The sequence below is a fragment of the Thunnus maccoyii genome, chromosome 2 (genome assembly GCF_910596095.1).
Source record: "Thunnus maccoyii chromosome 2, fThuMac1.1, whole genome shotgun sequence".
Classification (NCBI taxonomy): domain Eukaryota; kingdom Metazoa; phylum Chordata; class Actinopteri; order Scombriformes; family Scombridae; genus Thunnus; species Thunnus maccoyii.
Window position 1 is genome coordinate 14,428,477 of NC_056534.1, and position 21,633 is coordinate 14,450,109.

At 39.9% G+C, this 21,633-nt stretch overlaps 2 protein-coding genes across 2 annotated transcripts; one reads left to right on the plus strand and one right to left on the minus strand.

Annotated features, from left to right (window-relative positions):
• Window positions 1-11: 11 nt before the first annotated feature.
• On the minus strand, window positions 12-9,400 carry smarca5 (SWI/SNF related, matrix associated, actin dependent regulator of chromatin, subfamily a, member 5). The gene is made up of 24 exons (XM_042436638.1): window positions 9,108-9,400; window positions 6,901-7,083; window positions 6,629-6,795; window positions 6,330-6,430; window positions 6,113-6,213; window positions 5,811-5,990; window positions 4,951-5,106; window positions 4,715-4,846; window positions 4,504-4,572; window positions 4,254-4,363; window positions 3,911-4,137; window positions 3,437-3,558; window positions 3,143-3,295; window positions 2,871-3,003; window positions 2,522-2,670; window positions 2,257-2,379; window positions 2,045-2,152; window positions 1,794-1,907; window positions 1,567-1,689; window positions 1,315-1,447; window positions 1,084-1,202; window positions 679-891; window positions 466-576; window positions 12-356 (listed from the first exon to the last, which is right to left on the minus strand). Exons 1-24 carry the CDS (start codon window positions 9,177-9,179, stop codon window positions 291-293), a joined length of 3,165 nt encoding a protein of 1,054 aa, XP_042292572.1. The 5' UTR covers window positions 9,180-9,400; the 3' UTR covers window positions 12-290.
• A 1,848-nt stretch (window positions 9,401-11,248) lies between these two features.
• usp38 (ubiquitin specific peptidase 38) lies at window positions 11,249-21,262 on the plus strand. The gene is made up of 11 exons (XM_042394566.1): window positions 11,249-11,420; window positions 13,535-14,225; window positions 15,675-15,810; window positions 15,898-16,027; window positions 16,362-16,463; window positions 16,853-17,011; window positions 17,183-17,376; window positions 17,506-17,599; window positions 17,716-17,822; window positions 18,328-19,675; window positions 20,330-21,262. Exons 2-11 carry the CDS (start codon window positions 13,544-13,546, stop codon window positions 20,492-20,494), a joined length of 3,117 nt encoding a protein of 1,038 aa, XP_042250500.1. The 5' UTR covers window positions 11,249-11,420; window positions 13,535-13,543; the 3' UTR covers window positions 20,495-21,262.
• The last annotated feature ends 371 nt before the right edge of the window (window positions 21,263-21,633 follow it).

Here is a 21,633-nt window from a genome sequence, read left to right on the forward strand (position 1 = left end):
GTGGTACAACCAACAGGCATAAATACATTTATTTCAATTAAGTACTGGTAAAAAAATAGGACTAGCAAACCAAAAACTAGACCAGCACAGCTGCAGTATTTAGGTAAGTAACGACTAGGCAGGCTTTTAAAGGAGCACTTCCTAAAACCTAATACAACCAGATCAGTCCGTCGGAGAGTTTTACACAGTACATCACAGCCTGCAAAACAAACACAGACACCAAGACTAACGTTACTGGAGCTGGCTGCCGCTCGCAAATTCTGACTGTATACTGTAAGTTGTCAACAGCTTCACAACTTGAGTTTTTTCCTGCGTCCACGACCATCTGGAGTTCCCTCAGACTTCCGTTTCTGGGCCTAGAAAAATAAAGAAAATGATTAGGCCTGACTCAGACCATTTTGAATTTCAATCTAATCTTTATATGACTCACTTCCTGTATGCTAAGCTGCTAGATTCTTAACTTACTGAGCCACTCTTTGGACCCCTTTTCTTTTTCTCGGCCTTCTCCCTCTCCTCCAGCTCCATGTTCTCTCTCTCTATCAGTGTAATCAGGGTGTTACATCGCCTCTGGAGCTCCTACACACACACAAATCAAAGAATAATTTTAAGGCAACATTTAAAAAAAATGTCAAAACATTGAAAGTACAGGAGAGACAGTAAAATGGAGCCAAAATTCACCATGGCAGTCCTGGATTTGAGGAACCAGTCAAAGCGGAATTGAGGTGAGTTGCGGATGCACTGACGCAGCTCGTCGTACACGCTCTCCTTATCGAAGCCCAGCTTGTGGAGCATGCAGATGAGGAAGCGGTCCTCCTCCTCTGTGTAGTTCTTGCCTTTGTTGGTGCCATAGGAGATTCGGAGCTGATGGAATGGGGCCTTGTAGCGACCGATCTGGGCACGGAGATGAGAGCCATATAGGGAGATCATTAATTAATTAGCAAGAGCAGACAATGTGATCAAGAGACAATTAAGGGATCAGTGCAAGATTAAGAGTTAAAGTGTGTAACAGAAGGCTTAATGAGATAAAGGTAATTAGATATCTAAAACCAGAAATTAACAGCCAAATTGCTGACAGTCATCTACCTTTGAGTCCAGTGCTTTCTTAATACTAATCCTTCTCTGAATCCTGGCCTCTCCTCTCTCTATCTGAGCCATGATCTTCTCAATATCCTGTAGCTCATTGCAGCGCTCCCAGAATACAGCTGGAGGGAAACAAACATAAATTCAGTTAAGAAGACAAAGTTTGTGTTTACTTTCTGAAGAAGACAAAATTTGTGTTTACTTTCTGAAGACAAGATAAAAGTGAGTAATTACCAGAATATTCCATGACTTCCTCTGGAGTTTTTCCCTCAACCTCTCTGGCAATGTTCTCAATGTCATCTCTTCCCCACTTTTCGTTGGCTTTGATGAACTGGTTGAAGTCGCGTTTGTTCCAAATAGTAAATCCCTGCAATGAAGGCATGGTTAATCAGAATATACACGATCAAGATCCAGAGAGAACATTTTTGCTTTGAATTGCTGCATATTTGTCAAAAATTGATTATGTTGATCAAGCGTAATCAGTGCCTGTTGCAGAAGGTTCTCCTTCTCCTCCAGCTCTTCCTCTGTCAGGGCCTCAGCCTCATCAATCTTAGCCTGCTCCTCTTTCTGGACCTGGGCTGAGTTTGGCATGTCTGGATTACGGGGAACCTGAAGAGAGACACAGCCACACTCTGATTTAGACACATCTCTTCACATCACTCTTCCAAATCAATTTGGAGAATCTCACTCTCATCTGAAGAACATATTTGTACCTTATAGCCTATGGTTTTTCTGTAGAACAGAATTTCCTTTTCTAGAAGCTCAAAAAGACGTGGAGGGAAGAACTGGAAGTCCTGGACATTTGGCTGCTTGGGGGGACGAGGAGCCTGGAAAGTGGAATCAAACAGATGTAATGTCATGACAGGATAACATATCATCCATCATAAGACCATAGTAATTATACATTTTGTTACATTAACACCTTATATCTTAAGACAGTGTTTGTAGATTGATCCGGCCATACCTTGGGTGCTTTGGGCTCACTGACTCGCAGAGCTTCTCTGAAGTATGCATCCACAGCATAATTGGCTTTCCTTTCTCTCTTGGGTGGCTCAATCCAGTTGGTAATGACCTGAATGAAGGGGGAGGAGGGGAACAAGGCAAAGGCTCAAACGTTCATGTTCTGGGATGAGGTGATTAAAGACTGAATACCAATGATGTGTAGCCCGTTTTTACCTTTTTCTTCTCTCTGTAGTCTTCTCCTTCGAATGTGTACACGCTGCTGTTCTCCGTATCCATGGTGAAGTTTCTCAGAGAGCTCTCACCCAGGTTAGACAGCTTCTCCTTCATCTCCATAGTCTAGAACATGATAAGGTCAGTGTTTTAATTTTTATAGCAAAATGTAAAATTCACCCCCCTCCCCCCCAAAAAAGACATTTATCAGAACTAGTCTATCTGAAATATCGCCATCCATAATTTTTCATAATGCATCCAGACTCACCTTCCTTTCACCCTTCTCTAGGATTACATCAATGTCATCATCTGTGATCTCACTCTCTTTGGAGGCAAACACATGCGTGGCACCGTGGCGGATGATGGAAAGCATCTCATCTTTGCCCAGCTTGTTTGCACTTGGATCCACAAGTCTTCCTGTTAAAATAAAATCAGAAGACAACTCAGCGGCTTGCCCTCGTCTCTAATCTTCTAATTTGTTGTTAAAATACTGATTTCTAATTGCTCTGAGAAACATTCAGTACAAGTATCTCAATTACAGCTGCTAATATCTGACTATAAATTTGATTTTTTTTAATTTAAACTTGGTTTTTGGCTTGAGCAGGTAGATTAGGTACCTTGCTGGATGACAATAGAGTCCAGGCGCAGTTTCATCTCGGCCCTCTCCACAATCCTCTCCTCCACTGTGTTTTCAGTGATGAAGCGAAACACGCGTACCTGCTTCTGCTGACCAATCCTGTGAGCTCGGTCCTGAAATGAAGAAAAAGAAAAGAAAAAGGGATTAGTCGAGTCCCCTGACTCTAAGATAACCAGTGTTATAAATGAACAGTATACCAGCACCTTACAGCAGAATAAGATATAGGAGAGTTCAGCAATTCAGAGTACTAACCATGGCCTGAAGGTCGACTTGAGGGTTCCAGTCTGAGTCGTAGAGGATGACTACATCAGCTGTAGCCAGATTGATACCCAACCCACCAGCTCTGGTGCTCAACATGAAGATGAATTTACTGCTGTTGGGCTCATTGTATGCATTGATAGAGATCTGAAACATACATGGAAATTAAGTGTCTTTTTTGACTCTGATCCACAAGTATTCTAATGACAACATCTGATAATCAGTTCATCTCAATCTACAGACTACTCTCTTAGTCTGCTTATTGAAGTTGAGATATAAGCGTCGCACCTGTCGCTCCTCATGTGGCGTCTGACCATCCAGACGACAATAGCCGTAGTTTCTCCACATACAGTAGTCCTCCAAGATGTCCAGCACCCTGGTCATCTGACTGAAGATGAGCACACGGGAGCCTAAAAAGAAAGGGAAGAACATACTGGTTGTCAACTAAATGTATGGATAACTTTAATTACCTGTAGATACATTTGACGTCTCAATCAATGCCAAGAATATATACTGTAATGCCTATTTATCCAACAATGGAAACAACTTTTCACAAAGTTATTTATGCGTCTGTTAAAATCTATAAGTTTGCAAGTGATATTGGCATGTTTCCCTCCATTTTCTCTGATGTTTGGTTGCCGTTGGGTAAATGATGAACACAGGTAGTTCACTACTATGTAGTGTCTTTATACTGAAATGTAAACATTCTGTAAATGAATTGCTGTATATAAAGATACTCACAAAGACTCCTCATCTACATACCTTGTTCCTTCATCTTGGGTAGAAGCTTATCCAGCACCACCATCTTGCCACTGTTCACCACCAGGTGGAGGTCTGTGGTGTAGGGTGGACCTGGTTCAGCTCCGTCAAACAGGTATGGATGGTTGCAGCATTTCCTCAGCTGCATGAGAACGTTCAGCAGCCGCATCTTGTCCATCTTACCCGCCGAGTTCAGAATGTCAATGTCCTTCATCAGAATCTTTGTGTACCTGATGGGATATGACATGAGTTCATATTACACACTACTGCACAAGCAAGTTAATATGTGCTTTACCGGCTTTGTAGAACAAACTAGCTTGAGTTAAGCTTAACTGAGGAAGCTTACCATTCTCGTTGCATTTTACTGAGGCCAACATACATCTTGATCTCTTTTTTCGGGAGCAGTGTCTTCTCCACATCAGCTTTTATACGACGAAGCAAGAAAGGACGCAGCACCTACATATACATGCACACACACACACGCACAATTAAATAAAGAGGCAGGTCAAATGAGTGCTTCACCTAAAGTAAGAGTAACATTGTGTCAGATAAATACAGATTACTTTGAATATTCATCAGGAAAATTCAAAACATACAGTGTGAAGACGCTCCACCAACTTCTGATCACCCAAGCAGTTGTTTGTGTCAAACCAGGAATCAAAGTCCTTGGAAGGGAGGAAGAAGAAAATTAAATTAGTACCAGAAAACAGTACAATTTCTGTCTGAATAAGAGACTTGAGTCCAATTTGAGAGTGGGTTTATCCTCTACTGAAATATTAATCCTATATATTTCTAGGCAACTCTTACCTCTGATGAGTTGAAGACGTCAGGCAGTAGGAAGTTCAGCAGGGCCCACAGCTCATGGAGGTTGTTTTGCAGGGGTGTTCCAGTCAGCAGCAAACGATTGGTGGTCTTAAATTCTCGTACAATTTCTGACAGCTAGGAGAAATCAATTTATTGAGCTATCTTGTGAACATTATGTGTGAAATATGATGTGGATCTGGTGAAAAGTGTTTAAATGCCTATTTCAATAACATTCTGACCTTTGATTTCTCATTTTTGATCCTGTGGGCTTCATCAATGACCAGGTATCTCCAGTTGAACTTCTTGAACACTGCCTTTTCAATGATGAGCATCTCATAGGATGTGACGCACACATCCCATTCTCCTGGCAGCAGAACATCTCTGATCAGGGCAGTCTGAAATTGGAGGAAATATGTTTTGGAATGACAAATTAGTGGGATCTTGTGTTTTCAACCAGCTATTCATAACTATATATTGCAATTTGAAGTAGATCACACAGCAAATGTGCATGTTAACAAAAAACAATTATTGTAGTTTTTGGCAAATTTTTCATAATTGATTCCTCACTCCTTCCTTTCCTTTCACCCCTTGAGATATACAGTACAATCAATTTTAACACATAGCTAACACATGGGATAGGATACTAGATATTTTTAAATGTAAGTTTATACTGCTGAAAATCAGTCTGTTGTATCTCAGAAAAAAAAACAAAAAAACATCAGTTTTCTTTTAAAATGTTCGTCTGTCATTTTGATTTGGGCTCATATCAATAAGCCTGAATCAGAGGCCAATTTCACATGAACAGTTAGGTCCAGTCCAAAGTGCACTACTGCAATCATCAGCAGGATTTATCATCTACAGACTGCATTGCTGTGATTGAAAATACCGATTCTGCACAAAAACCTGCTTTGCATTTTGAAAAGTATGGCTACTATGCAAAGATTCTGGCTGGTTGTATGGACAAAATGTATTCCCATTATAAGGCAATGTGATGTATTTAAACAATAAAAATCATTACAGTGCAGCATATCAAAACATGGTGAACATTTCCAGTTACACTTCCCTTTTCAGTGAGTCATAAAATTCTGATAAAGCCTACCCTCTCATCTCTGCCCCCAATCAGGCAGACTGCACGGAGCGAGGGCACCCATCGCTTGAACTCATTCATCCAGTTGTAGAGGGTGGACTTTGGCACCAGCACCATGTGGGGTCCAGGGATGTTTCTGTAGTGCTTCATATAACCCAGCAAGGCAATAGTTTGGAGTGTCTTTCCCAAACCCTGACAGAAAGTACGAAGAGAGTGTGTGTAAGACATAGTGGTACATGAAAACCACAACAATGTTACACAATAAAAATACCTGGAATCCAACTCCAGGCTTGCAAATATGAGAAACTACTGACCATTTCATCAGCAAGGATGCCGTTGATTCCATTTTCATACAAAGAGATGAGCCAGTTCAGACCACGGACCTGATAGTCCCTCATTTTTCCTGTTTTGACATCTAGATAAGAGAAAAGAAAACATAAGCATCACTTCTGTTAATCCTGTATATTTGCCATTTGCCTGCGCTCAATGTGCCTTCCTCTCACGCCTAAATAAAAACAGGTCATTGCTTACAGGACGGAGATTCGTCAAAGCGAGTGCAGACGTTAGTGGTCTTGGTGCTCTCATTCAGAAGCTCTTCATCCTCCTCTTGCTCTGTGCGGCGATGGCGATTGCTGTCAATCATAGAGGCAGGCATAATGTGTCAGAGTCAAAAAAGTGAGTCAACATCCAAAATTTAAATAAGTAGTAGTTGAGACATGGACTTATAAGACGTTCAAAATACAGTAGCAATGGTGAAACAACATTTGCCAGAAAAGAATATAACTTCTCACAAATAACAACACGCTATAACAAACAACTTGTGTACTCACTCTCCAGCAGACAGCAGGTTCTGCTTCTCATCTTTCTTGATGCGAGGACGTCCTGGTTTCATCTTCAGGGGGGAGGTAGGGGTCTTCTGTGCAGCTGGTTGGATGAAATGAGCAAATAACTCTGTTTGCTTCAACAGGTACTCAAATCTGTTGGTCCGGTCTGTTTGCTAAACACACAGAGGAAAAAAAAGAAAAAGAAGACTTGTTTAGTAGTTTATCCAAGAACAGAGTGATCTGTCATATAATATAAGCTATAGAATAAGTGTCCTTACCACTTTCTCCTCATAACCTGGAGTAGAATCTTTAGTTTTGGTTGAAGAGGAGGAGGATGCATCTTGGCCATCAGGCCCGGCATCTGAAGAAGACTCTTTTCCAGCATCTGAGGAGTCAGACTTCTCCTGAAAGAAGGTTGAAAAGGGGTCTCTTTTTGAGCCCTCTTCAACATTTCCCAACAACTGCAGACAGAAAGAGTCAAGACAAAGTGTTATTGAAGGCCAGCTCTCATGTGGGATGTTCTCTTTACTCCACAGAGGAAATGGGAGTGAGATGGATGATGGCAAAACTCCTGGACATTATGGACAACACCTTCCACCTCCTACATGAAATCCTGAATAGGTCGCTCATTCACCTTGCAGTTGGTGAAGCAGTGCTGCTGCGTATCTTTTGTCCATGCTGATATCACCACTGTTTTTAAAAACAACTGCTGTACTTAAAGTCCATCGCACCAATCAGCTGTTTACCTTCTCCACTAGTCTTTACAAACTTTATTTTAGCTGCTGCAAGTGCAATGACCTCATTTCAGGCTCACATAGATATTTAGTCATACGACACATACACACCGCACTTTAGATACATATGATCATGTTTTATCTATGACTATATCTTTTACTATTCTACTACTGCATTGTCGAGGAGCTGAAACCAAAGACTTTTACTCTCTTATACTTGTGTACTGAGCTGTAACAATAACAAACTTGAACTAACAATGCCATCAGTGGGTCCAATACACTTTTCCCACCAATCAGTTTCATTCCCTCAAGCGCAATTAATTTCATTAATTGTATTCCTTATTCGTCATTATTTTTTCGTCTTTTGTTTGCTTGTTTCACTTTGTGTATAGTAGATGCTCGATTGCTCTGTGCGGCGATGGCGAATGTCAAACAGACGCAGGCATGTGTCAAAATCAAAATGTGCATCAGTATCCTAAAATAAAATAAACCTTCAGTAGTAGCAGGACTAGTAGTAGTAGTAGTTGTGACTGAATACTGTGGACATCCAACTGTATTCCTTATTCATCACTATTTTTGTCTTTTGTTTGCTCGTTTCACTTTGTGTATAGTAGATGCTCGTAGCATAGTCTTTTAAGGTTACATCTTTATACTATGCATCTGTTCTTGTACTTCTGTTGTTGTGAGACATTTAAGTTTCCCTGCGTGCGATCAGTAAAGTTTGTCTTATTTGATCGTTTAACTACTGAGCTTCACATCTGGAAAAACCCATATTTTCTCTCTCTTTTTTAAGAATTGTAGTCAAAATTTTAACACAAAGTGCAGCGAAAGCCAAGTTGCAGGCAGGCAGCGCTGCAGTAGCATCCCTCCTCGTTTACGACAGCTATTGCTGCACTGTCCCTCTGAAAACAAAGACGCGGAAAGGATGGCTAAGCGCGCCGCGCTGCTGTCTTTTGTTTTGGTTTTTTTCCCCCAAAAGCCGGTGTTGTGTCGAGGTCTGTTCCCTAGGCGACATGGGTTTTCCCCTAATCTTAACCTGCACCCAACCTTATCCCTACCAGTGATCTTCTGAGGCGCTTAACCTGACCCCAAGTTTACCTTTACCCCGACCAGTTATTTCTGCTAACATCCCAACCGCGGAGATGGTGCTACGGGAAACGCAAAGAGGCGAACATTATTCGAGGGGGGGGGACTTCGACACAACTCGCTCAGTGGATCTGACCCAGGAGTAAACAAACCACGCTGGGACTTCTTATGTGGTGATCAATGGGGAGCTAGCGGGGCTAAGCTAAGAAGTAGGGGGCGCTTATGAAACAGGCCAGCCTGGTTGCTGCTCTGTGCTGTAACGCCTCTGGATGGGATAGAGCTACTGTTGTCATGAGCTAACAGACCTTTTTCACAGCAGCCATTTTGACATGAAATAAGTTAGTAGGTAAACACAGGTGTTAGTTATTAGATTTATTAAGGCTCTGTACCTAAATAGAGCAGCATCTTCATTAATTCCATTATAACACTTGTGTTTACCTACTATTTAATGTCAAAATGGCTGCTATGAAAAAGGTCTATGATAGCGCCGCGGCTAGCTAACTGCGTTAATGTTGACAAAGTGAAAGTTTTACACAAGTTAACCGAATTTGAGAACCCCATAGCTAGGAGACGGACGTTTTCAGAGTATTTATACGTGTGTGGTAGCCCTGGGGGAGATGTAGGCGGCACTGAGAGGAGACAATGCCCGTTTTAGACCATCTTACCTCCGCTCCTCCAGCTTCTTCAAGTTCCGTCGGCTCTTCCCGCTGTTCCACGCAGTTTGCGCTTTCGGACATTGTTTTTTAAAATCAAATTTGAATCTTCGATTCAGATGTACCGTCCGTTAGTAGGTAGCCCCGTGTGATCCCGTGTTAAGAGCCGTTGAAGATTTTCCGAACTTTTTCCCGGTAAATGAGAACTATCCTGTTGTGTACAATGAAAGAGACACCGGTTTGTTCACAGGGAGCACGCTCGCGCTAGCATGATTTTTTTTTCGGGCAACCGAGCGCGCTAACCGGTGTGTGTGTGTGCGCGCTCTATCGCGAGAGTTGATGATGCTGCCTTTAGAGACTGTCGGAAATATTATTCTTCAAATGAATGTAGCGCATTTGAACGACGCAAAAAGTTGAGATGTAATGTAATCTAAAATGGAGTATTTATGAAGAGGGAAATATGGGTTCGATTTTGTCAGCTAAGCATTTTGTTTTGAAGGTTATACACACACACCATGAAACTGATTTACTTCACTGATGTCTGGTTTAGATTTAAAAGTTACCTAAAATCTAACAATATCTTCTTGGGGCTTCGACGTATCATTTATCATATTTCAAAATCTTTAAATGCATTTTTGTATAATATTAAAATATATTCCTCCAAAGTAATTTGTTATAGTATTAGGATCCATTCCAACAGAATATGACACCCTATTTGCAAGAAAACATTTCACCAGTTCAATGATTTGAGCTCCTTGATGTGCAACATCATTGTTTTCTCTTATCTTTTTCATTCTGGATTTTAAAAAAATGTTCCCTTAGAAATTATAATAATATTTAAAACACTGCTTTGACTATTTCAAGATGTACATTTGTAAAAACGTATTTTTTGGCATTCATTAATAGGCTGATAATAATTACTTGTACATATCCAGAGTTGTAAAAAGGTTAAGATTTAATTTGTCTTAACAGTAGAGAGATGTGTGGCTTTCATAACAGCCAAGATAACTTTCCCTTCACAGTTTGTTTGGATTTTTCTTCAACAAATTAATTATGATCATATCCACTTATGTTTCCTACAACTCCCTTTTTTATTACATTATATAGAAAATTTGAAGTGAAGACTCATGTACATCTTATTCTATTTTTTATATTTATATATGTATTATTTGAACATTGAAGTCACATAATAATATTATCATGATTCTCTCATTTTACATTTATTATATTTAACTGATTATACTTAATTTATTTATCATGCACACATACAATATATATATAGGCCTAATATATGTCTACTATATAATCTACCATGTTACTTTGACCTGAACTTCAGGAAACTGCCCTTTTTGTTTTGCACATACTAAGGTATACTCACTTTCATTTATTTGTTTATATATCCATCCTACTGTCTGTATACTGTATGCTGCTGTTATCATATGTATATACTTTGTGTAGATTATTCAGGTATCAATACTTAGTACACTCAATTCTGACATCCATGGACAATCATGCACTTTACTTTAATAATAATATAATACTTTATCATCTAATAATTCTTTAATTTCTTTTTTTCTTTTACCTCTTTGACCTTGTTGTTTTTTACGTTATTGTTGGCTGTTGTAACATTTTAATTTTCCTTTGGGATTAATAAAGTACCAATCTATCTATCTATCTATCTATCTATCTATCTATCTATCTATCTATCTATCTATCTATATTACGCTGGTCTGTTTCTCGTGCTGTTGTAATGCTAAATTTCCCTCTCTGGAATCAATAAAATGTGAGCTTATCTTATCTGTAATTTGATGTTATTTCATTGTTTGTATAAGGTTTGTATCTCAATAATAAGACATTGAAACAGAAAGAGAAAAAAGTGAACAGTGTTTAAGAAGAACAGGTCTGATGCGCCCAAAACAAAAGACAACTCGACCTGAGAAGTGCAGATGGACGAGGAGTACCTGAAAGCAGCACAAGAGATGTTCAAAAGTGCGAAGATATATTAATAATATCTTGATAATAATTTGATAACAATAAAAATAAATATTTTCAATTAACACACCTAAAGAAATCGCTCACAGAGTGCCACCGATATTACAACAATAATTCAACAATAACAGAGCAGGCAGCGTTAAGGCTAAAATCGCTTCACAGGGGTCCTACCGACGTCTTTGCCCATAGGAATGACGTCGCTGGGAGGTTAATCAGCTGATTCTGAGCGATCAAATGAACCAAAATAACACGATTTTATCCGCCAACAGACGTTTAACATCGACCGACAGTTGAGAATATTCTGGTCGGACAGTGTTGACATGCTTGATTGGGGTAAGCACAGATTCTTACGTGTCTAGCCTCTATCTTGTCAGTAAATGGCGTATTTATGCTAAGTCAGGGGCACCTAACCTCTCTAGCTAACGTCAAGCCTGTTTGGCTGCTTTGTTCATTTTGTTGTTGTTGTTGTTGTTGAAGGGATGTTAATTAATAATAACAACTGTCGCTACGGAGCAGGAGAAATTTCTCCAGCGGTTTGTTGTTTGTAGCATTCAAGTCATGTTTTAACTGCCGGACGTTGATAACGGTTAAAGTTAACGTTACAGCTAGCGTTGTCATGCTAGCAACCCCCCCTCCCCCTCCCCACCGGCTGTGTTCATGAAGAGAGCAGTTATTATTATTATTATTATTGTTATTATTATTATTATCATTATTATTATCATTATATAGGTATTATTAGCGCAAAAGAGTGAATTAGTATTAAAAAGGTAATTATAATGCTGCCTTTTGCGTAGGTATGCTGTTGTTAAGCAAGATAGCAAATTTAGCTATGTAATTATCAGTTAGCAGGATTTACTTTCTTTTTTTTTTTTTTTTTTAATAGGGTTAAAAACAACAACATGCCTTTTTATAAAAGACTTCAACCCGACCAGAAACTTAAATATCAATAAACATGAATACCACCATCATTACTAACTAGTTTCCCACTTACTCTTTAAATCAGTTACTCTTGATTATACTTGATCATAGAAACAGAATAGAGACAAACCGTCTATAGATTTATTTATTTAATGTTTATTTGTATAGGGACAAGTATATAGCATGAACTTATGCCACATACCACAGCATGTATAGCCTAAGATATGGTTTGCAATGCTTGTCCCTAGATGGACTTTGACAATACATAAAACTCAACAGTAACATACATTTGAAACTTCACAATACATATACATACATTTAAGCACAAAACAGGTCTTCCTGTGTGTAAACACTATTACTGGGCAGCAAATGCCATAGCATTGACATATTGGCAGCAGACGTCACCAGACAGCTTAACTCTGATCCTTTGTGGCTAAAATTTGTGTTTATGTCATTAAAGAAAACATATTCCTCATTATCCACAATTATTTACAGACAAGTATCTGCAAATAACTCACTCACTGACAACTTTGCTGTTAAAAACTTTGCCAGGATCTTAAAATAACAATTAACACATATAAATAAACAATGAACATCTCAATATATGTACCAATATGCCATAACCACGAACTTGCTCCCACATTTGATTTGTGGAGAAGAAAATGGTTACAATGTGCAAAGGACTTTTATATCGATAACAATTTAGCTTCTTTTAGTCAGTTATGCTCAAAGTATGATTTACTGCTCATTTCTTTCAATATATGCAAATTAAACACTTTTAAAAGATAATGGTTAGCATTTTTAGTCTTTGGGGGAAAAGCGAGAACTGGGAAATATGAATGAATGTTGTGCCCATGAAGGTACGAAAGTCTTCATTAACCCAAGTTCACACATGTTCTGTAAACAGCAGGCATAAGTTAATATACACAAAATGTATTCCTCAGTGTCTAAATTTTGTGATAGATGCTAAACCTAAAAAAGAACCCTGTTACACATATTTTGGGATTGTCTAATGTTAGATTTATTTTGGTCTAATATTTTTTTTAACCTGTTTTCATGTGTATATAAAGGAACTGTCCTTTTGTAAATGGAGTTTTTTTTCTCTTTCTTGTTAGTTTATACTTATTTTTTGTAAGAGTACTTTGCTTGTTTGCAATTTTATTTTTTGTATCAAATGTGTCCCTGTGTTTCAGTGTCTGTTGACTTGTCTATGTATTAAAAACTCAAGAATAAGAACAATCTGAATAAAAGTCTATACAGTCTGCATTCCAGTTACAAAAATTTAGCTGAGTCCATGGTCTGCATTTGAGTGCTGACAGTGTTCACTCAACAAATGCTGACAATGTGCGATGGTTGGGGTGGAAAGGGCTCTATACACTAATCAAGGATTGGACCAAACTCTTTGACATGTCCAGTTTAATTTAAACCAAAAAGCCAAAATGTAATATAGCAAATGTGGCACACAAATTGATGCAAGCATTACATTATTGCAAGTCTTGATGAATTATTTCCTCAATTGCCTTTTGTAGACCGTCATCATGGACAAGATTTTGGAGGGCCTCATCAGCTCCGATCACGCTGTTCCAGTGAAGAGGGCCATTGTGAAGAAGGTAGTGGAAGCAGCAGAGAAAGAGGTGACAGAGGAACAGTGTCAGGCGCTGTTCACTCTCACTACCCGGCTCATCTTGCTTGGTGAAGATGCTTTTCAGAAGCAGGTCGGCTTCCAGGTTCTGGAGGCCTATGCACGTTACCACCGCCCGGAGTTTGAGCGTTTCTTCAGCAAAGACTTTGTCCTCAGTCTGCTCCAGCAGGGCTATGGCAAGCTGGACCGCAAAGACCCAGCCACGATAGACTACATTCACTGCTGCCTGCGGCTGCTCATCAGCTGCCCCTCAGTGCTGGAGATCTTCAGCGTGATCCAGGTGGAGGTTTTAAGGATGGTGTGTGAACGTCCTGACCCTGCCCTCTGTGCCCGCCTGAGCACCATGCTGTCAGACTTTGTGCAGTGCATCCCGAGGGATAAGTCGGCGGTTTTGTTCTGCCAGCAGCTGGTGAGGACCATCAGTTACTTCCACTGCTTTGCCAGCCAAGAGCAGGAACTGAGAGAGTATGTAGATCAGGTGACTAAAGTTAGCACGCTGCTGCAGAACATCTGGAAGGCTGATCCAGCTACACTGCTGCCCTCACTGCAGGAAGTCTTTGCCATTATCTCTTCCACAGGTGAGACTATTTCCTTTGCAACATGGCTTTAACGCATGTGATCGCAGTTTATAGGAGTAAAGTGTTTTGTTTCTCTGTGAGAGTATTGCTGCTTGAGCAAAAACTGCCTCTATTTTTCTGTAAGCTAAGTTTAGGGACAACTTAATTAGTTGTAGATGTCCTGAACAAGCATTAAAATCCGAAAAATGTATTACAAACATATTTGGATTTTATTAACAAATTTATAGATGCTTTTCTACCAGTAATGGCAAAGAATTTGCATTTGGCAAATTCCCCTCCCTCTATGAATCTTGGCATTAATGCCAGGGTTGGTAGTGCATGGTTGAGCAACTGGGAACAGTTAACTTGTTTCATTTTGGTTTTTCAGGGTTCTGCCAATAGCAGACTTTGATCCCTTGGCTTAGTTCTCTCATTTCTTTGGGTTGGATATTCATCCAACAATATTCAATATTATTGACACACTGATTCTTTTCATTTTTTCATTGCACACACTTGTCTTTGCTTGGAGCAATTAGCTTTAAATCCACTGATTCAAGGAATGCATTTTCTTCAAGAGCAGATATATGAATAGCACTTCCTGTAAAAATGTTTTTCAGAATTCAAGCTTAAGTAAAAAACTGCAGCTCTTTTGTTAGTGATGAATGTTAGAGAAGTCCCAAACCTAATGTATGCAGCATTTCCAGTGACTGAACTGTGTGGGATCACAAAACAAACAGCAGGCAGCACTTTCAATTAAATAGCGTCAGTCAGAGATAACATTTCAGTTACAATTCTCAGGTGAACCACGCTTCTAGTGCTGCTGTTTAAAACTGCATTTGAACGTCATTATTTTTTTACATGCTATGGGTTAAGAGATGCAAACAATACATTTAGAAGATCCATACTCTGTTCCACAGATACTACACAAACACTATAAGGCACAATATAACATTTTTTGGGAAACCATCATAGAAAAGTTTTGATGCAGGATATATTTTCTTAACACAGAAGTATTCAGCTGTCAAACATACACAATTGCTTTATTACATTTAAAGTTGGCTTACATTAGGCTGTGTGTGCTCTTTGCAGCTTTAGGAAAACATTAATATTGAATCAGACTCCGTATCAGCAGACATGCAATATTAAAGAACTTGGATCCATAATTGGGGAAAAGAAACTCGATTAGGGTGGACAAAACAACAAAAACAACTTAGAATATCATGTAAGCAAAACAACTGCCCTGCAATAAATGCACCTTTTGTGAAGCTTACAATCTTTACGGCCATTTTTGAGTTGTTGTGATGGTGTTGTTGTACTGGACTGCATTATATCATAAGGTGTCTTTTTGTCCTCAGTGAAATTTTCACAATTGTAAGATTTGACTGGGAATGCACATTTTTCACTGGAATAAAAGAAAAGGTACAGTCGTGTAATTATGTTCATTTTTTATTCTGATATATTTTTGTGCAGATCCCTCCTTTGACCCATCCATCACCTTGGCCAGCCTGGTCCAGCACATCCCAGTCCAGATGATCACAGTGCTTATCAAGAGTCTCACCACAGACCAGAACGTCAAAGACGCAAGCATGACTAAAGCACTGTGCAGGTTACCTCACACATCTTGTTACCTGAGATCATCTGTATTCTCTATTTTTCACATTATTTACCCTCAGCATTTTCTTCTGTCTTTTAGGATGATCGACTGGCTTTCCTGGCCTCTGGCCCAACACGTTGATACCTGGGTCATCGCTCTATTGAAAGGACTGGCTGCAGTTCAGAAGTTCACTATCCTCATTGACGTCACTCTGCTCAAAATTGAACTGGTTTGTAGTGAGAACACCTCATTTTTGTTTGTTACTGACTGATGCATCTTTTAAATCTACACAAATGTTAAACTACCGTAATATCTAAGATGAAATTCAATGAAAGATAATTTAACTTGGGCTGTTAAAAAAAACTTCAACAACAACTATTATTGAAGCAATTTCTCAGTTGATATAAATGTATTCATTATTGCACTATTGTGTCAACCTTGTCAAGTCATCTTTTGTATTATGTTCTGTTTTGTTTCACCTGTAATGTCTTGCTTAACTACTAAAAAAAAAAGTGAATAAATGTATTTCTGACATAAAGACATTTTTTCACCTCTATCCATAGGTATTTAGCCGTCTGTGGTACCCCCTTGTGCGGCAGGGGGCGCTAGCTGTCCTCTCCCATATGCTGCTGAGTTTCCAGCACTCTCCGGAGGCCTTCCATTTGGTAAGGGACCTCCTGCCTTCTCACAGCCCATTTCCCTCTCATATGGCCACTTTATTGGTTTTCTCATTTTCTTCTCTTCTGGCTTAAATTACGTCAAAGCTGCATAGACTTCTTTTCCCAGAACCCCAGACCTCGGCACCGCTCTCTCTCGCTAATGGTGTGTGAAGCACTTAAATGCCGAGCAATGGCCCTTGAGTAGGCCAATTTTTATTAGTATCAAAAAACATGAATAGTCTCAAAAATACTTAGGAAATGAGACTGAACCCTCTGTGGGGTTCCTTATGTGCAACTACCCCCTGGCTGTAGATTTGTATGATTTATCTTAGCCGTACCTTAGGCACCGTAGTGTCCTTAACATTTTCTCTTCTCTTCATCCCTCACTGCCCCAGGTTGTTCCACATGTGGTGCATCTAGTCCAGTCCTTGAGGACAGATGGCCTCTCCACCAGTAAAGCTTTCTTGCTGCAATTCACTGAGCTAATACACTGCATGATGTACCAGTACTCCGGCTTCCCTGACCTCTATGACCACATACTAGAGGCCATCAAGGTAAAGGAGTGCGGGACGCCTCATACTATAAATGTCATATATGTTGGTATTAAGAAAATGTTGATCACCAGGTGCATCAGAAGGTCATTTTTAACATTGAATAAATAACCAAGACCTACCTTCTTGTCAAAATTTGTTCTGTATCTAATAGTTTCATTTTTGTCGCATCAGGATCTCCCAAAACCTGGAGAAGAGAAGATCAAGTTGGTGCTGAATCAAAGTGCCTGGACATCCCAGTCCAACACATTTGCCACCGGTCCACTGAGGCAAGCTGGGAAATCCGAAACAGGCAAGACTGGCCTGGTTAACCTGGGGAATACCTGTTATATGAACAGCATCCTACAGACCCTCTTCATGGCCACAGAGTGAGTTGGACACACTGACACACTCAATGAGCAAAGCCACAAATGCTTGTTGCACTGATAGTTTGCACTGTGAATACATAAAGCATAAATATGGACAATCTAAATTTTTTTAATTTCTTTTTTCCTCAGTTTCAGGCGGCATGTTTTATCATTACGTCTGAATGGCTCCAACACACTAATGAAAAAGCTCCAGCTGCTCTTTGCATTCCTTGCACACACTCAGGTTGGTGTTGTCCAGTGTAATAGAAATGGCAGAATATTATCACTGGTGGACAACAACAGTAGATGACATAATAACGCTGTATCTATATGTGTGTGGTGCATATGTATTTCCTACAGAGGGCAGCATACGCCCCCAGAAACTTCTTGGAAGCATCTCGACCTCCCTGGTTCAATGTGGGCTCTCAGCAGGACTGTTCTGAGTACCTCCGATTTCTTCTAGACAGGTACAGTAGCATTTTAAGCAGATTAGATGAATCAAATTAGCTTTGAACCTACTCTGGTGCAGTGCATCTTTAATGTTTAAAAACTGCACACTGTCCCAATCAATAAATCAAATCAAATAAATCGTAATAGGATTGCATCAATTTAGTGTCTATTTAAAAGACAAATATGCTTTACTTATATTGTTCCCTTGTGCCAAATGAATGAAATCAGGCTAAATGATACAACCTCAGTGTGTAATTAGTGCATCACTGAATGCAAAATGGTAAAATGTTAATAAAAATGACTTTGATACTAAGATCGCAGTGAACTAAAGGGATTGCATATAAAGCATTGTGAGTGTTGAGTGTGCGGACTCCTTTTTCTAGATCTAAATGATGTGTATAAGGGCTTGCTATCAGCAAAGAATAGATGTGGTACAATATCACAGCATTGGCACAAATGATAATGGATGCACAGTTGTATTTTCTCCCCAAATGTTGAGCGTCCCTGTCTCCTGATCTCAAGGTTACACGAAGAGGAGAAAACACTTCAGGTCCTGGAATCAGCTAAGCCAAAGGTTGCCTCCAATGTTGACTCAAGTAGCAAAGACCCAACAGGTCAGACTTCTCCAGAAGAGGGTGAAGAGTCCCCTTTGACTCCAGCAGAAACCAAACCTGATGATGACAGAAGGACTCTGACAGAGAAGATGTTTGGCGGGAAGCTAATCACAGGTATTCGCTGTATGCAGTGCAACAGCATCTCTGAGAAAGAGGAGCCTTTTACAGACCTCTCTTTGGCCTTTTGTCCCTCTGCCACTTCTCAGGATGGCCTTCAATCTGAAGGGCCCTCTGAGGAGCCCAAGATTCTTTGTCAGGGATCTGTAAATGGTGGCAGTGAAATACCTGAGGCAAGCTCAGTCAAAGCCCCGACCAGCCATGTCCATTTTGTGCCAGTGACAAATGAGCCTCCTCTCTCTGTGCCTGACCTGGTGAACTATTTCCTGGCTCCGGAGATCCTGGATGAAGAGAATGCCTATTTCTGTGAGAAGTGTAGCTCTCTCCAGCGGGCAGAGAGGACCATGAAAGTGGTTTCAGCTCCTGAATACCTGATCCTTACTCTGCTACGATTCTCTTATGATGCCAAATGCCATGTCCGCAGGAAGATTCTGGACAATGTCACCATCCCGCCTCTCATGAGACTTCCTGTGCATGACCCTTCAATGCCCTCAATATGTTCCTCTTCTACATCCTCCCCTCTGCAAGTGGATTCTCCAGAGAGCAGTGAGAATTTGGCCAAGAAGCTTAAACCATCACAGAAAGATGAGGAGGAAGATGAGAACGAGAGAATCGATGGAGCAGAGCAGATGCACAGAGGAGAAGACATGCAAGTCCAGTCAGTGCCCTATGTCCTCAGCTCAGTGGTGATGCATTCTGGTATATCATCTGAGAGCGGCCACTACTACTCTTATGGTCGTAACATCAACGGAGCAGATGGAACGCAGCATACGGCCAATTGCTTCGCCCTCAAGGAGGATTTGGGGAACGGCCAGGCCGAGAGTAGCCTCGCCACTTGCTCAGCTCTCTCAGTTCCACCTGAACAAGGAGACACACTCTCAAATAGCAGCCAGGAGGCAAGGGATTGGCTGCTGTTCAATGATAGCAGAGTGACATTCACATCCTTTCAATCAGTGCAAAACATTACTAATCGCTTCCCCAAGGACACAGCTTATGTGCTCATGTACAGGAAACAGGAGCTACCGGGTCAGAACATAAATGGGGGACTGATGACAAATGAAATGAGATTGAGTGCTGAGCCTCCCCTGCAGAAAGAACTACTGGATGCAATCATCAAGGACAACAAGCTGTATTTACAGGTAAGCCAGGGGCAAACACAAATATACAGACATACATATTCAAACTATCACTGTCTATAAATTAAACCAATAAATACAGACGACATGTGAAGTGATTAACATTAGGGCACATATTTAATCTGCTACTAATGGGTTCATTGGATATTCAAGATGAAATGCTGGCTCTTTTTTTTCTTTTTTACACACAAAAACATCATTAACACTAACACTATGAAGTGTTAGGTGGTTATGAAAGCTGAGGACTGTATAAGATTCTCTCAGGTGGAAAGTCAGGGAGGAAAAACAGGCTACAGATAACTAAGAGTCTGCACAGCATGGGAGTATTTTTTTTCTTTTTTTTTTGACTACCATGCCAAATCTGAACTGTCCTGTTAAAAGACGTGAGGTGTAATTTCACGAGTCATTGAACTGTGATGTGTTGAGTTGACATTCCACCGCACTTGTGCAAGTGACTAAAGTAAATCACCTGTAGAGGGTGCTGTAACAATGTTAAGTGACAACTCTGATGCAGTGTCACTCACATAGAACTATGCTATGGATAAACCAGCTCTTTGGCATGATATTGCTTGGATACTGTATATGTTTTGCTCTTGTTTTGCATTAAAAAATGATCTGACTTGGAAACATTTGTCTTTCCCTTCATGCTGTCAATAGGAACAAGAGCTCAATGCTCGGACCCAGGCTCTCCAGGCCCCTTCATCCTCCTGCTCATTCAGGCCCAACGGTTCAGATGACAATAACCCACCAGGGAGCTGCGGCCCATCTGGTGGAGGAGGAGGGGGAGGGGGTTTCAATACCATTAGTAGACTGGTCTTCTGAACAAAACAAAAAAAAAATGCTGCAGGAAACACAGATGAACTGGCACCAAGGGAGTCCTGGACTGCTTCGTAAAGGAGCCTGAACTGTCATACCATAGATGTGCATATAACCTCATTTAAAAAATAGCACTGAAATGATCTTAGAACACACAAACACACGGAACATCTATGCTGGTTCTGACCCTATATTTGATTTTGTTCCAGTCTTAAAGGTTTGATTGAAACAGTTTTTATACCACTGTTTAAGGAGTCATCATTTAAGCATTTTAATTTATTTAGATACTTTAGGTGGACAAGACTCATTGATGCAAATGTATTCTCTCCCTTATGTGAAAAAATATGGCTAAACATAATTTGCTACGATAAAAGTAACTTCAACAGCTCTCCTAATAAAAAAAATGTAGTACTTCCACATTTTTATTGATAAACATGTGACATTGGTTCAGGCTAGGAACTGCACATGTTATCTGACTTGTCTGAGTGTTCATGACATTACCTCACACAAACTACATACACAAACATATGCAAACACATGCATGTGCAGTGCACAGTACAGAAGAGCGCATTCGACTGTAAGATAAACAGACCTTTTTTGATTTGTCATATCTCTGAACACACAGCTCACAATATTTGTTTACTTTTCTGATTTGCATGCAGGTTTTCTTCATGAGCTGTGGTTGATTTTCAAGATATTTGAATCTTTTTGATGTGTACTTTGGTGTTTTATAGGTTTCATATCACATGCAATAAATGTACATATGACTTAAAATATCATTGTGAATAATCATGGAATACAAAACTATACAGTATACGATAAATTGAAAACTATATATGGGAAATTTTGAAGTTTTGGGCATTTTCAATATGAATATTTAAAACGGTTTTCACACTATTAGCTAGTGTGAGCAACAAAGATGTAAATTGAAGAGTACTTGTTTAAACATATTTGACAACAGTTTGACAGCATATTTTAATGTATTCCTCTAATTTGATCATTCAGGGAGACTTAAGTGTTCATGCTGGTTTCATGTGCCTTGTGATATTTAATGCAGATTTTTGAAGCGGAAATTGTCAGGATGTACACGTCAGCTGTACTGTGTTAATATCCATAATAGCTTCACCTTTCCCTGCAGTAAAAGC

Bases quoted from the DNA above. Each gene is read 5' to 3' on its own strand.
- smarca5 (XM_042436638.1), bottom strand. From the start codon at position 9,179: ATGTCCGAAAGCGCAAACTGCGTGGAACAGCGGGAAGAGCCGACGGAA. The intron at 4,847-4,950 runs GTCAGAATGTTA...GATTTCTCCTAG, and splicing joins TCAAAAATGAGAAATCAAAG to CTGTCAGAAATTGTACGAGA. The intron at 2,153-2,256 runs GTAAAAACGGGC...CCCTTCATTCAG, and splicing joins ACTACAGAGAGAAGAAAAAG to GTCATTACCAACTGGATTGA.
- usp38 (XM_042394566.1), top strand. From the start codon at position 13,544: ATGGACAAGATTTTGGAGGGCCTCATCAGCTCCGATCACGCTGTTCCA. The intron at 17,377-17,505 runs GTGAGTTGGACA...TTTTTTCCTCAG, and splicing joins ACCCTCTTCATGGCCACAGA to TTTCAGGCGGCATGTTTTAT. The intron at 19,676-20,329 runs GTAAGCCAGGGG...TGCTGTCAATAG, and splicing joins ACAACAAGCTGTATTTACAG to GAACAAGAGCTCAATGCTCG.